Source organism: Lagopus leucura, unplaced genomic scaffold (assembly GCF_019238085.1).
Source record: "Lagopus leucura isolate 7727_CA_CO unplaced genomic scaffold, USGS_WTPT01 Super-Scaffold_100008, whole genome shotgun sequence".
Taxonomy (NCBI): Eukaryota; Metazoa; Chordata; class Aves; order Galliformes; family Phasianidae; genus Lagopus; species Lagopus leucura.
The window spans coordinates 34,835,818-34,852,465 of record NW_024962265.1 but is presented as its reverse complement, the minus strand read 5'-3'; the positions used below and the strand labels follow the sequence as shown (position 1 = coordinate 34,852,465).

At 38.4% G+C, this 16,648-nt stretch overlaps 1 protein-coding gene across 1 annotated transcript in view; it reads right to left on the bottom strand.

Annotated features, from left to right (window-relative positions):
- Positions 1-16,648, bottom strand: part of LGR5 (leucine rich repeat containing G protein-coupled receptor 5) — an 84,004-nt gene that overhangs the window by 12,893 nt on the left and 54,463 nt on the right. Inside the window, exons 5-13 of the mRNA XM_042872564.1 lie at positions 11,342-11,557; positions 8,843-8,914; positions 6,654-6,722; positions 3,812-3,883; positions 2,879-2,950; positions 2,710-2,778; positions 2,500-2,571; positions 576-641; positions 296-367 (exon numbers count right to left, since the gene is read on the bottom strand). Of these exons, the coding sequence (XP_042728498.1) occupies positions 296-367; positions 576-641; positions 2,500-2,571; positions 2,710-2,778; positions 2,879-2,950; positions 3,812-3,883; positions 6,654-6,722; positions 8,843-8,914; positions 11,342-11,557 (780 nt within the window). The remainder of the gene's footprint in view (positions 1-295; positions 368-575; positions 642-2,499; positions 2,572-2,709; positions 2,779-2,878; positions 2,951-3,811; positions 3,884-6,653; positions 6,723-8,842; positions 8,915-11,341; positions 11,558-16,648) is intronic.

The following is a 16,648-nucleotide window of genomic DNA, read 5'->3' as shown; positions in this document are numbered from 1 at the left end:
TACCAGCTCTGGGACGGCATCTTTCTCCACCTCTACCATAAATGTTTAGAAGTAACAGCTTCTATATCTGTAAGTTTACATATCTGAATTCATTGTTCAGATAACTAAACTTAAAAATGCTTATTCTGCTTTCCAAATCACAACTTAATGGATGAAAGATCAAAGTGAGGAGAAATAGAAATTAGAGTGACTTGTGGCAGACAGTGGACAGACAGTGAATAGACAGTGAATTAATAGAAAATATACCCCCATGTGTTTGAGCACCAACGTGAGCCACCATTAGTGCTGTACTCACAGAGAACGAAGAGAAGCCAGCTGCCGGAATGTGTCTGCTTTGATTTCATCAATTTCATTATGATGCAAGTCACTGAAACAGTAATAAAAATTCTCTCAGTTTCAAAGGTATCCAGAAGACACTAAGCAGTACTGTAGACCATTTATGATCCACTTCAGTACATTGTAAGGATACATATTTGAGTACGTCAAATTGGTCAGTTGTAACTGAATTAATGATGCTCAAGCAAATTCTATCTAGATGCCTCTTTTTGGGCATTTTAGGATAGTTTGAAGCTTACATTTTTTGTAGCTTTTTACATGCAGTAAAACAGGGTAAATCTTCCAGCAGATTATAAGACAGATCTCTGTAATATACAAGAAAAGAAAAGATTAACATTCAATGTAATGCTAAAAGGTTTGCTTTCCTGTCTCTTTTTATGCTCAGTTAAAAATAACTTATTTACAGGAGAATAGAAATGTGCAGATTCAGTTATTATCTCTCATCTGTCAGCTTTTAATTTCTAACTGAGGGGAGAAGGAAAGATACATTAACTCCAGATACGGCTGTCGCAAATTCCTTGCATTGTCTGACAATCTCCTGCTGAAGTGCAGACTTCTAAGTGTTTTACAGTAACAGCATTGGCAGTCTGCTTATAGGGAGCATTGGCTTTGCATCACAGACTTCATATTCATCACATTAAACTTCTGATAAATATTTAAACATTTAAAATGCACAAATAAATATGTATTTACAAATATGTTAAATGTATATGTACATTTTGTCTGAGAATATCCTATATTTTTCTGGCAACAATCACAATGAACTGTAATTAGCTTTCAGTTCTACACTTCTGATTAAGCAGTATTGCTTCTGATCCTTAGAACTGTTACATCTTATAACTGAGCACTGTGGTTAAAGATATGGGAATTAACTTTGAAATCAATCACTACATGAGGGAAAAAAGCTCTTGAAAAGACTTGAGCCAAAACTCAACAAATTACAGAATAACTGAAACATCTGGACTGATTTATAGAATAATCTAACTAATCAAAAACAAGTCCAGGCAATTTGCAGAAATTGGAGGGGAAAAAAAAAAGAAGGAAAAGAACCAAACACCCCTCTCCTACCCACTCTCAACAGTCTCACCATATGCATACATATATATACATCTTGTTTGGGGAAAACTAAATCTGAATTTTGCTGGTGGAAAGAATATAGAATAAAAATTAAATACATAATTACAAAAAATGTCATTTTCCCATAATTATTAATATCAAGTAAAAAAGTAATCTACTTTCATCCCTGCTTCCAATCCTTTAAAACTAAATCATATCTACCCACTTGCTTCCTTGGAAAAAATTATCTTTGTCACTACTATTCTGACAGGGGGCATTTTGTAGATTCTACGTTTGATTTGTGAAAACAGTGCAAGTAATGACAGTGTAGGATTCTACTGAGTCCATCGACTAAAACTTAATTTTTCTGGAAATGTTAATGACATCCACAGTGGTATTCAAATCATGTGCTATAATTAGTCCTATTTCAATGTTGGCCAGAGAAGCAATACAAAATACATTCCAAGTGATGTAATACATAGAGGAAAGTGTTGGCTGATTCTCAAAGAAGCAGACAGAGTGATTACTTTCGTTAGTGATTAAGCAAACCCCAAGGACATTTCCAAGCTAAAATAATATTGGATATTTAGTATAAGAACTGTGCCCCAACAATGCCAAGTAATAGTCTATCAAAATTTCAGCCAATTACTTAAGTCTGTCTGGAGAAAAATCTAAAAGAGATGCATGAAAAGCACTCAGAGCTATACTCCTTACACAGATAAATTTTCCATTCACTTCCCTGAGTTATCTGCCTCACAAGAAAGCAAAAGTGCAACAGGAGAGACAGACTAAATGAAAATAAAGTCAATGAAAGTAGCTCTGATTTCTTTAAACAAAATCATGAACCATTTTAGCATTTCCTAAAAAGATGAAAATTAATGATCTTCTTCAGCAGTGCGTGGGAATTACTGACAGGTATGTGGAATACGAACTGTTGGAGGATGGTATTTTTCAGGAACATTTGGGACTTGCTCCCTGCTCTGATTTCTGTGCAGTAATGTGATACACAAAAATAGCAGCGATGGGGTAATTTTGAAATCATAATGATTTCATTTGCTCATTGATCTTTTTTATTAATGTAAAGTTATTAATCATGCAGAAACGTACAGCACTTGGAGGTTAGGTAGCTGGTCACAAGCTGATCTGGGGAGAGAGGTGATCTGTGCTCCTGTGAGTGTCCTATTGAGAGAATTTGTAAATAAATAAATACATAAATAAATAAATCAAAGATTGCAACACAAATGCTTATTTTTGGGACATTCTTTAGAATAAATATCAAAAATACAAACCAAAGGAAAATACTCCTCTACTACTTACAAACTCTCCAGACTTGTAGTCCCAGTCAGATCAGGAAACTCTGTTATCTGTGAGGCACCATTTAAAGTCCTAGAATTTAAAACACCATTTCAATACAATTGCAATGAGGAATTTGGGGGACACCTCTAACGTTGCAACTGAAGACAATTTAAAGAAATGAAACACATACAGAGTTCTGAGTTCTGGTAAGTTTTGAAAAGCAGATTTTCCAACAAGCTGGATGGGGTTATCATAAAAATGTCTGCAAAAAGAGAGCAAAAAAGGCATTTTATACACAATGTTATACACAATGTTATACACAACGTTATACAAATAACACATACACAAAATATTACATGGAATATTTTAAAAGATTCAAAACACATTGCATGATTATAATATACACAAATGAGTAATCTCTGTATGCTCACAGACATTTTGTGCGCCTGTGGGCCTTTTCTCACCTGCTAGCTATTTCCATTAAGTATGCTTTTAATACTGAAGTATCCATTTTCCCTGGATTTAGAACCAGAAGCCTGCCATTTCCTCTTTCTCCCAGAAAGATTAAAATTCAAAGATGAAGAACTTTATTATGACATACGACAAAGTTGATGGATGAAGAAAACAGAATTTCTCATATTTGGAGAATGTTGTCCATCCACAGCAGTGGAGTACCACTGCACTTGTAAATGAATATTGCTTTTGCTCATTAAAAAAATGCTGCTCAAAACTTGTGGCTATTTTTCTTACATTTATTTTACAATTTCGTACACTGAGGTTTGCCAATTATATGTATTCTCATGTAAATAATGAGAATTGAGACTGGAATCCATCACGAGTAATTTTTCTATATCTTCTACATTGCCAGCAATATTAAGAGTCTTATAAAGAGTGGTTCAACTGAAAGGTCAATGATGAAGTATTGGTACTCACTCCCTTTAAATAAGGCATGCAAATTGCCACACTTTTCATAAGGATAGAAAGATATAAGCTTTTCACTTGCATTATTATGTGCTACACAGGGCATTCACAAGAAGATATATCAGACAAATAGCAACAAACATGGTACTTAATACCATATTCTCTTACACAAAGTGTCATTGAATAAACTGTTACCACTTACATTGTAATAAGTGATGGATTACCTACAAACGCACGCTCGGGTATCGACTTGATGTTGTTGCTATGAAATCCTCTACGAAACAAAAAAATGGTTTACATAGTAAAGAAAAGGAATGAGAAGGCACAATTTGTATTCACAATACACAACAATTTCTTTGACTGTAGTAAGGAAAATGTCTGTGTGTAAATATATATTTTTGCTTTCTGGGGTAAGACAACTGGCAAAAGCAAGAGCAAAAGAACAAGTGAAGAAATGTCTGGAATTCAGCACTCTTCTACACAAGAAATGCCATGCAGGTGAAATAAACAGCAAAATAGCATTTTAAAATTCAGATGCTCACAGCAGGAAACCGTTTCATAGCTGTATGTCATGTAGGTTATGTATATGTAATGTACATATAGACATTGAATAGTACATATGTACATGTATATATGTATCCTCTCCTATTTGTTAATTTGCATCTATTCCATTTACTGTGATAATAATGAATTACACAAATTTATAAAGTAAATGATTTTATACATTATATTGTTGAGTCTCCTACAACCCCATTGTTGAAATATTTTAGATGTAGAAATGAACAAGCTGTCCAATGTGTCTGCTGGATAGGGGGCCAAAACTTGGTCTCATCATTAATTACTGGATTTTATTCATATGAGTACTTCTCCATTGTGAAAAACAAAAGAAACAACTAAGGTTTCTAAAGAACAATGATGATTTGTGTGGGAAACTCCCATTAGTTCAGTCGGGTATGAAAAGGGCTTCCCAGATTAAATTTATATATTTAGAAAGCCTCAAATTGTTCACTCATGCAGGCACACTTGGTCATTACTTCAACAGGTTCCACATTACTGGTTTCACTTGTTTAGTCACCGTGCTACTGCTGATGAGACAGAACAAGGCTCTAAATTCCTTGTTCTTCTGCACGCCATAAAAACTGCATCCATGCAGACACAGATTCCAAGCAATATGAGGATCCCATTTCATCTAGAACCAGTGAACAGACTGGTTTTGTGGATGCACTGAATGGGATTCCTTGTACAGAGAAAGGCAAAAGAAATGGCGTGACTGCTTCCCAGGACAGCGTCTGGCCCCTCATCACCATTGACACGGTCAGAGTGTGGGAGCAGCCCCATCATCAGCCAAAAGGAAATTGCAGTGCATTTCTGTAAAACAGAGTCTATGGTACTTCTGAGGTCTGACTGGGAGTGAGTGATCATGGCTATAGCTCATATCCTGTGCACGGCGCCTCAGCAATGTACCTCATCTGAACCAAAGGTGAGTAGTAATGCACTACTGGGTAAAACACTATAGTAAGGCCACACTGGGAAAAATGTTTCACAGGTATCTTCAAAACCTAACATCTATACCCATTCTGGAGAGAGAACTGACCCTACAGTTGATAACACCAAGGGCAGAGTATCTGGGACTTGTATAGCTCTGCCTTGATGGCTTGCTCTTTCCAAGACAAGAAAAAAAAAGCCATAGTCAGTGTTTTTAGTACAAGCACAAATTCTGAGAAAGAGAAGAGGCCTGACCCAGAAACACCTTAGTAATGTAGCCCTGCAATAAACTGAATCTTTGTGGCCCTGGGTTCCTCTTGCTGAGAACAGAAGGAACCCAATGAGAGACACCTCATGTTTTTAAGATCAGCTTCCAGGGCCAAGCAAAACACTGATGTACGGTCAGGTTCTGTGCTGGATTTGGGAATTCAGGTTACAATTTAACACTCCAAAGATTTCCTGTGCAGAGGAGCTCAGCTGACACAAGCAGTTTGATACCTAGATGTGAGATCCAATGGGATTGAGAAATCTCAAGCACATCAGGCAATTTGCTGGACTGGACAAGGTGCATTTACTGCAAACCTAGGTTATCCATATTTGGCTACTGACTCCAGTGGTCAGAAGAAAGGCAGTTCTTCAAGGCCACTGGATTTCATACCAATTATTTTAGGCCTCAGGAAACAGAACAGCAGCTGAGAGTAGCTGGACTGAAAAACTCACAGCCTCTCAGAGCCACGCTCTTGGGCAGCACAGAAGGCACTGAGCTGGAGTCAACACTGCTTGGGGGTTCCCTGCTTCCAAAAAAATCCCAGCCTCAGAAAGTGGCGTTATTATGAGTGATGCAGTAATACTACAACTGTGTCAACTGTGTCAACTGTGTCCAGCTGCTATACGATCAGCTAGTTTTTGTAAAATCTATGCTGATGGTACATGCAGAGTGGCAATTACTTCAAACTGAAAGAACTCTGGACATACATACTGTTGGACACATCATTTTAAAATGTGTGAATATTTCATTCATTCTTTTATAACTCAGCTGTTTCTTACAATAAACTTGGCTGGCTTCATTTCATTGTTGATGTCATTTAAGAGAAACTATGTCTGTGCATCCACAAGTGTTTTGTTTACAACATTACAAAGGACTATTTAAGTTGAAAAGAGAATGCTTTAATTTAATGGGGGAGGAGGGATGGAAGAAAACATTTAAACTTGATAAGCCAGTAAGAGGGCCATGTTTTTTCCTTAGTCTAACAGATTGTGATATTTTGGATTGCTTGGAAAGAACAATTGTTGTGTTTGGGACTCAAAATAAATTAGCTGTGTTCCAAGGATGAAGTTCTTGAAGAAAATTTACTGCACAATGCAGTATAAAAGTTGTCAGAACTTGAATGCTCTAAACTGCATGTTGAAAATTATCTTTTATGCATGTTGGCACATTTATTAGCTTTTCCTAGGATATCAGATTTTAGGGATTACTGACAAAATCACCAGCATTAAGAAAATAATCAGTCATACACTAGACAAAACATTCTCCATCCTAATATAAATGCTGTACTTACAGTTCTTTTAGGTTTGTTAGTGTCCTGATAGCAGTGGGGAACTCGTCCAGACTGTTGTAATTTAAATCTCTGTGTGAAAACAGATTGTGTTATTTAGGTTTTGTGTTACGTCAGGAATAACTGAATTGTTGGCATTTGTAATGAAATACCATTTTTCATGCATTGAATGAGAAACGTATATCCCAAATCCAGGAAATCTTTAAAGTGCACGGATGTTCTGTAAAAAATCTGTTTAGGTCACATTCTCATTCTTATTTTTTGTATCAAGAGGGAAAACATACAATAAACCCAACTTTATCATTAACCGTATTGTTCAATTTAAGCTTTGGCAGTACTCACATGGAGACTGTTTCTAACCATTCAAATTGTAAAAGCAGTAGTTTAGCTAGGGTAGTGACCTTTGCTTTAAGAACTGCTCGTGCTGCAGTGGCAATTAGACTTCATTATGGTAAAGTGAATGAACTATACACATACTTCTGCCTTGAGCAAGATGTGTGCATCCTTTAGTATTCAGGAGACACCTGAAACTAAAATTGAGATGCGCCTGCTCCCTAAGCAGTGCTTTCTGAAGAATATAGTCTGAAAAATTTGAGAAACAGCCTTATGGAATGGGCAAAACAGAAATCACAGTTTACAATAGATGGAAATTGAAACAGTATCAGGCTGAAGTAATTCAGGCAGGAAACTGCTGTCTGAACTCAAGGAGGCTTTCCTTCCTGCTTGTAAATCTCTCTCTCCCACTTATTGACAGAAAGAGATTACAGGCAAGCACAGTTCTGCTTTGCCCTGCAGTGATAAGTGATTTCCAGACTTATGCATCAATGCAAGCAAATGATCTTAAAACTGACCTCCATAGTTTATGCTGAGATCTCTTTAGATGGTCTTGAAACTACCTTGAAACTGGTCTGTATAGTACGCAAGTAGTAAGCTTGAGGCAAGTGCTACACTCTCATACTGCAGTGAAGAGACTCCACCTATATCCATTCCCAGATTCATGACTGTCCTCTGAGTTTTCATCTCTTTCATACCAGGTGGCTGGGACTGGGTTTGCAATTACTTATTCCATTGTTCTTTTTTTCCCCCCATTTTTGACCAAGTGCCATGTGAATCTCACTTAAAAAAACACAACAAACTATTACATTTTCCCTCTCTCTTTCCTGTCCCCCTTTCCGGTGCTACATTAAGGGACTTCCTTTCAACTCACAGCAGACTAAAAGTCAAAACTGTAAAACTGCATTTCAGTTTGAAGGGATCAGTGCAGCTGAAACTCAGGAATGAAAAGAGAAAGAAAAAAGGTCAAAATTTCTTGCTTTCTGGTGTTACTGAAACATGAAAGTGAGCAGTACATACTTCTGTGGACAAGAAAGAAAATAGTTACCTTTAGACTAGCATTATTCAGATTTGATGTTTTGTCTATTTGTTCCTCAGATCTTTATCCTCTGCCCTGGTTAGGTGAAATCTCTAAAATCTCTGAGAAGGATTTAGCTGATTGTGGCAGGTGGTAGAGAAGAAGATACGCAAGCTTTTACTGTTCCTGCAGCATTTTGGAGTTCTATTACCTACTCTAGCAGATAGATATGAACAGAACTTTGACAAAAGCTTGAGGCGACTTGAACCCTTATCAGTGTTATTCTTCAGCAAAGCTCTTTAAAGACATGATCTTGGACACAACTGAGATATCTTTCCTTGTAAAAGATACACGATTCATGTATTTGGCATTTTCTCTTTTTCTAGGGATAAAAAAATAAAATTATATGATTTCATAACCCTCTTCTATGGCGAGACAGTTTCTTGGTGGTATATCTTTTCACTCTGACAGTTTCCCAATCTGGCCTTTAAGTTTATTGATTAAACAAGACAAATAAATAGTACTAAACTAGACAAACACAACTGCTCATGAGTAGCCACTTCTTTTTCAATGCCCAATACAGTTCTCAAATGTCCTTTAAACAATTTATCAACTGACGATGCTTATTAAAAAGGCAAGCTGATTTTTATTGTCAAAAATACTATCTGCCATATAGAGGTATTGTAAACGATCACTTAGATCCTGTAGTGACTAGACAAGCCAAAAAACACCTTTAGCTCTTAGGCTATTTTTATTCTTTCAGAATATTAATGAAGATTTTCCCCTGGGGGGAAAAAAAAAGAAAAAAAAAAAAAAGGAAACAAATAAGAGGTCAACTCACAGAGTCTCTAGGCTGTGGAGCCCATCAAAGCATTTCTTTCCCAGGGAGTAGATTCTATTGTTATGGAGATGTCTGCAGGGGAACATTAAGCACACAGTCAGGAAAGCACATTGCCCACAGTGGACTCGAGCAAAACATTTTGATGCTTAAATCAAAATAAACTTATTTTCAGGCATGCACCAATTAAATGCAAGTCATGCTTTTGCAAGAGTGTGTAGAGGAGGCACTTTCACTGCCCCCTCTGCTTTCTCCTGACATCACTCCACCCATGCAGCATTCAATTTGGTTCCATAGAAGGGATTTGTTTTACAGCCATCTACATGGCTCAGAAAGGGCATAACCTGGAATTTTAGAATGGGTTTTGCACATTAAATGTTGTGAAATTGTATACATATTCTCACACGTTATTAATTAACATGTTGCCTTTAGAACTGTGGGTGGTGTTCACTTGGAAAACCTATACTCAGAGGCTGTTAGCGGGGATGGCACAGAATAGCAGGTGAACAGAAAGATAATAAGGCAGAAACAGCCATTAGCCTTGCAGAAAGAAGACACAAAGCCATAGGACAAGGAGTCATAGCTTCACTGAGATGAATGAACTAATCAATTTTTAGAGCTTTAATTTGCTCTTCCTTGAAGCTGTAAACACCTGTAGGTCAACACTTCTCAAATGATCAGCCCCGAGAGTAACTGCATGTTTCATTCCAGTCCAGCCCTCCCACGTGAAGGACCAGAATGCTGCCTACTTCTAAGATTTTTATACTGACACGGAAAAAATCAATCTGTGTTAAGCTCATTAATGGGAGTATGTACAATTTAGTGCTATTCAAGCTGACTTTTGAAGAGGATGCATTTTTTGCAGCAAACTTCTACTTTATTCTTCACATTTCACTCTCATAGTGGAGGAAAACTATGGGAGTAACACTTCAAAAGAAAAGATGGATTGTGATTGAGGAGCTGCTGGTTACACACCCGTTAATGCTTTGTTCTGCTCTGAAAATAATTTTAAAGATCACAGAACCTAGAGACATTCAGTATCTCTGTCCATAAAAAGCAAGGTTCCTGATAGCAAAACACAAATGTTTTGTAGGTTTCCCCCTTCCTAGGAAAAAAATTAATCATTTTTTTTAAATGACTACACTGAGCTGTAATGTTTGAGTTAGCATGAAGAATGTCTACAAATTCCACTTCAGTTTGGATTGCTAGTGGTGGAGCTTCAAACCTGTGCCAGATGAACATGCGTATTCACACACAGCTGGAAATTTGCCAGAATGAATAGAGAAGCAAACAAAAGAAAACATAACTGCATATTTTGATGAGGCAAAAAGCAGAGAATTACAGAATCACAGAAACCTTAGAATTGGAAGGGACCTTTAAAAGCCATCTAGTCCAACTCCCCTTCAATAAATAGGAACAAGTAGATCATAGAGCCTGATCTAGCCTCTCCTTGAAAGTCTCCAGTGATGAGGCATCAACCACATCTCTGGGTAACCTGTTCCAGTGCCTCACCACTCTCACTATAAAAGACTTTTTCCTTATGTCTAATGTAAATCTACCCTATTTGAGCTTGAAACCATTTCCCCTTTTCTCTCACTGCAGGCCCTGCTAAAAAGTCTGTCCCCTTCTTTCCTGTAGCTCCCCTTTAAATACTGAAAGGCCGCTATCAGGTCACCTCACAGCCTTCTCTTCTCCAGGCTAAAGAGCCCCAGCTTAGCATCAGATGTTGCAGATAATGAGGAATAATGTAATTATCAATCAATATGAAACCCAGGAGACCAGAAGTAAGCAGGTCGGATCTAAAATATGGGAACCTAAGTGAGCAGAAGCAATCAGGGAATAAAGAGTTCATTTTCTCCTGGCTTTCCTTATATGTCCTCCTGTCTCCGCATTTCTGGCAGGGATCTAGAGAATGACATTCAGGACATTCTCTACCTTCTCAGCATTACTGAGATGTCTAGGAGTTTGGTTAAATAACAAGTCTATCCACTCCTCTATCCACTTTCAATGGAATGGGACTGATACTCAATGTAAACATAGGGCAAGGATTGTGCACTACAAGGCAGCTATTGCACACCTGTAATTGGTGCTCTATACGTTTAAATGAATGTATTAAGCACTAGGCAGACTTGATGAATACAATACTCAATAAAGAACCCTGAAATGTGCCAGGTTCAATGGTTGCAGTGGGGTTAGAATATGCTAAAATACGCTAAGTATCTTACAGACTATAGTTTCAGACAGGTTGTAATTCCTGACTATATTATTTTCTCCTTAATAATACTGACATTTTCCAAAGTATCCTGAAATAACTTCTACTCCTCAGTTTCCTCCTTAGAAAAAAAAAAAAATAGAGGCTTAGCTAACCCAGGTATGCAGCTATTTAGGTTGTCTCAAGTAACATGTAAATTAAACATTGTATTTCAAGTAATTAATCACAAAGAGGTCAAAGCCCTTCAAAGAAGCAGAGATTCTGGCTAAAAAGCAATTGATAAAACTTACAAAACTACCAAACTGGAGAGGTTTCCAAAAGCATAGTCCGGTATGTAATGAATTTTATTCAGTGCCAGTGTCATTGCCTGAAGTGCTGGTAAGCTTCTAAAAGCTTGGATGGGTATTTCTGTCAAGGAATTATCATCTAGCCACAGGTGTCTAAGGGAGACCAAGCCATTGAAGCAGTTGGGGGGCACGTAGTTGATGTGGTTGGCATCCAGGCGTCTAGGAGAAAAATAAATAAAGAAAATTGATTCAGAGAAAAGAGCAGTGGACTTTCACATGAAACTATCATCAAGAACACAATGAGGATAGGCAGCATTTGTCACATCAGTTCTTCGTTTCCCAGAGATTCTGGATTTCTATCTTGTTTCCAACATTATCTCTGGGGCTTCACATGGTGTTCACAAGTCTCCTAAGCAGCTGGCCCACTGCTCACAGCTCTCCATTGGGGTCATTGGTTCACTGAGAGCATAGACTAACCACTTTTGAACAGAGCCTCTCTACGGACCAGTCACAAAGTTGTTTACCAATTATTTGAAAGTATGGAATAAAAAAATATAAGAAACTCAACATGACGCTCTCTTTCGCAATCTATAAATCACTGAGTTGTAGTGCTGAAAGCTGTTTTGGATTTTCAGATGCTATCCGTCACTTTTAAAAGCTAAAAATAAACATTATTTCTGGGTTTCTGCTCATGTTTTACTCCTTCTTAAAAGTTGTGTAGTTCAATTATTCTAATGAGCAACGAACGTAACATTTCTTAATAGAAGAGCAGAACGGTTTTAAACAGAGATTGGTGTTGCTAATGCAGTTGATTCCCTTTGAAGTTACTTGATGTACTTCAGCCTCTGCAGAGCCAACAGAGGGAGCTCAGCTACATGTTGCACCTTCCCTGAGCTGCAGGTGATATCTTGCTTTCACACTTCTGCAAGAAGGGATTAAATCTATTTAACTTTTTGCAGATTAGGCACTAGAAATACTACGTCATAGAAGCAAATCTCTAAAACTTTTCTTGAAGATGTCTGTTCAGAAGAGTACAGAGATGATGAAATAAAAACAAATTTAAATAGAAGTTTTGAAAACACTATAAAAAAAAAAAAAAACAAGAACAAAAACACACACAGCAAGGTACAAATAAGTAATTCTGTACAACTTAAATTTGTTCTGTTTGAGAGAAATGCAATACTCTCTGTGATGGGCATGATAATCTCTTTATTTAAAGCTGCTTCCTCATTCACAGTCATGTAAAACGTCAGGTCCATTCTATCTCCTGCCCTGTGCTCCTTCTACCTTCTGCATGAGAACAAATAATGAATGCGAAGCCTTCGTGCCAGGCTGGCAAATAACTGAGACAAGGTCAGTTGGAACAAATTTATAAAGTTCAGTGTCAAAGCCCCTGTACAATTAAATTTTCGATATAATAACTGACATGGCAGGCAGCAGAGACAGAACTTTCAAAATAATTCCAGGGTCGGTCAACAAATGGGTGAGGCTGGAAGTGTTTAGGAACAGTCATGCTGTACCTCCCCCATTCCCCAGGCAACAACTGTGCCATGCCTGTGTTTTCAAACAAGGTATAATTTGAATGATGAGGTTTCTTTGTGTTTGGTTAGATGTAAATTTCTTCCCTGTGTGATGCTGGTATGTAAACTAAGAACTTACAGTTGCATTAGTTTGACAGTTACACTGATTAAAGAATGGAGGCTTTATTCAGCCTAAATGTGTCACTGTGTGACAGTCAGCTTCTTGCTCAGTGCCAAGGCTGACTGTGCAGCTCCAACCTCCCAGAGGAGGACAGGCTCCAGAGGAGTTACTCACAGAACTGCTGCTCATGTGGCAAAGCCAGAAGTCAGCTGTCTGTGTGATCCTGTGGCTGCAGAGGCAGTACTTCTGCTGTCCTCAGAGAGGTCAGGGTCTCTACCTTACCAACATTCAGGAGCAGATCAAGGAACCAATTATATTACTGAAGTTTCCAAGTATAAACCCACCATACTATGTAAGCAAAATAGACAACATAGGACTGCTGTAAAATAAATGAGATTCTAAGTAGCTTATTCCTTAAATAAACTTTGTAAGAAAATTTGAAATACAATGATTTGCATTGCATGTCCTATTGCTGGACTATACACTCTACCAGTGCTCATAAGCACTGCCTCAAGTGCTCTTTTGTTATCTAATCTTTTTAGAATTTCCAAGTACCATTTTTCCCTCTTGCAGATAATAAAACATTTCAGTAGTGATTACGTTTCCTGTCAAGCTGTAGGTAATGCACACTGATGTATAAAGCATTGATCAAAATCATTGCTTTCAGCCAATTGTTTCACATACGTTGATCAAAGTTTTGGCACTTTCAAAACTAAACCCATTAACTCACAAACACGACCCTATTTATAATTGAAAATATATAGATAACATGGTGAGTTTGAAAGCTGCTATTATATTCCAGAGAGAGCCAATTTAGGAAAACAGAAAAGCTTGATCTTTTCCGATAGGCGACATGTAAATAAAGCAGACAGTATGAAATTCACCATGAGCTCACTTAAAATGTCCAAACCTTTCAAAGAAAATGCTTGAGCTATGTGGACTGTATCCCACTGGTGTTTCCTGTGGCATGCTGTGAATGCTAGGACCATATGCGTTATGTATGATGAAAAGATATTATTCATATAGGACTGAAAGCATGACTAATTCACTGTTACCCTGAAAAGGGTGAAAGGTAGGTTTTTTCAAAAAGTTTTGATTCATATTTTTGGATCAATTCAATATGGACACCTAGCTTTATGCCACTGGTACGTCTCCACATGAATACACATATTTTTCCTTTCTCTGAGTCTTATCCCAAGAGTAAGCGCAGGTACAGCCTAGTGAAATACCTAGTGCTCAGGAAGATCCTTGAAGTCTTGTTGGTGAGTCTTCCTTTTTCATTCAAGGTTAAGTCAAATGCTAGGTATAGGAACAGGAAGGAAACTTCTCCCATGTCATTTTTCCCTCTGAGATAAACATCTATCACATGGATTGCCTCTTTTTGCAAGGGATAAGGGACTGAACATAATGAAGGGACTGGACAAGAGGAAATTTACAACTATAGATAAAGAAGTCAAGAATACAATGCCGACAAAACCAAACGTGAAGGTCCTTCACGCAATAGGCAGGATAGGCAAGGAACTGAGAGCATATGAGGATTGATGACAGGCACACATATGGCAGAAGGGCATGCTCCTCCCTCTCCTACCACTTTCTTCCTCCCCAGGTTCTATAGCACACAGGCATTGCTGAAAGCATGGAGCAATTATGTACAAGGACTGGGGAGAGGGCACGTCTGGGGGTGGGTATCACAGGAAGGAGAGTGTCAGATTGTGGTGACATGGACCCTCTCAAGGGTTTGCTCATAGGAGTCAGGTTAAAGCCACATGTAAGGAATGGCAAGAGTGCCATCAATACTGGCTTTCAAAAGTGAACGTAATGAAAATAAAGTTGGCTACTGTAAGCGTGGTTTCCCCAACATGTCCCTTTAAGCAGGATACCCCTTTCAGTCCTCAGGGGAAAATGCTATTATTGTGAAAGCTTAATTACAATATGTCAGCACAGCAGTTCCCACAGATTTCAGCCCTTGTACAATACCGATACAAGAAACCCTATGCAGCAACAGCAAGATTGAAAGAGGACAAAAAAAAATCACAAGTCATAGTTTAGGAACATTTGTTTCTGCCCTGCTACTTAATCAAACACCATCTGCACATAAAACATGAGAAGGTCTCAACACCTCTGAGAGTTTTGATCCTTAGCATTTCTCTTTATATCCAAATACGTTGCTCAGGTGTATCCTGGATGGTGTGCCAGGACACTAGCATGTTGTATAACACATATCACACATAACACATAACAAATATCCAGTTCCAAAGCTTTTTTCTTTTTTTTTTTTTTTTCATACTTAAACTAGCCTCAAAGCCCCAAAAGCGGGAAAAAGTGGGGCCAGCAGGAATTGTTGGGTCATGCTAGGAACCTGGCTGCAGAACAGAGGTCCAAGACCAGACATCTTGTGTGTCTGGGAATGTTGCCAGTAACCTCCACTGGCCTCCCAAAGCAGGTGGCTGCATGCAGGATGCTGACAGGATAGCCCAGGTCTGTACGAGCTGCCAAGTGGCCCCAGGTAACCACACAGACAAACCCCATCTGGCAGCAGTCAGAAGCCAAGGACCCTTCTCACAAGGCAGCAGGGCAGGTGGTCATGACCAGTGCTTTGGAGCACTCCTATGCCCTGTTTGCCCTGCTAGACTGACTGTGGTAATACTGTGTCACCACATGATGCTCACGTGGACATTCTTGTGTATCTGATTTGAACCTGACATGGCTGATCACTTTAGCACTTGGCCTTCTCGTTCTCCTCCCACAGGCAGTGCATGTCCTGGTGGGATTCAGCCACACAGAAAGATTTCTCATTAGCAGTTCTGAGGTTGAGAAATGTATCTCTTTACGGGTATGATTAAAAAAAAAAAAAAAAAAAAAGCAACGCTTTACAAGATTGCTCAGCAGACAGAAAGGAGTCAGACACTAAGTATCTTCTGCTGGATGCAAGAAAACATCACTCAGCGGCCTGGAACTGCTGACCCAGTTTAGATAATTGTACCCCACTTTGAAAGCAGTCTGACCCTACAGCTGGTTTTGTGGGGACTGGACTCAAATATTTAGTGGTAGCACAAACAGACTGGGGATTCTTGCATGTCTGTCCTCCTCCTAGCTGTCTATAAGGCTGGAAAAACGTGTGACTGAGAAGGGTGCTCTGACACTGCCCTGGCACTCTGTGATTTAGACCCTCTTTCGTTATTTAGTGTGCCCTAGGGTTCTAGAAGCTCACGTAGATAAAGCATGAAGTAAAAGGAGACTGTAGCCATGAGTTTTGAGACATTTTTGTGTATGTGTACAGTTGTATGCATGAGTACACACAGCCTTGATTCAAACGGTGGGAAATTCCTCCATAGGGAGCTTGAGGGTAACTGTTGAGGTACTGGGTTTCCTAAGAAGGATAAAGCCTTCTGTGGGCTTCATTATCATGGGGTGTGACATGAAAAACCACAACTGAAGCTTCTGTCTTTTCATGAAAACAGTTCTCCTGGGAGAACGTGATTTCATAGAAGTTGCTTGGTATTTTAACTAAAAATCAGGATTATTAACACACAAAAAAACCCTGTTTATAATGTTAACCCTTTTGAAAAAAGGCTTTTTAGTTTTAAGACTGAACTGGAGGCATCTCAGAACTCTGTATTATCAAAATCTTCAACTCCTTTTCCAGAATAAGAATTTCTTTTAAAAAGT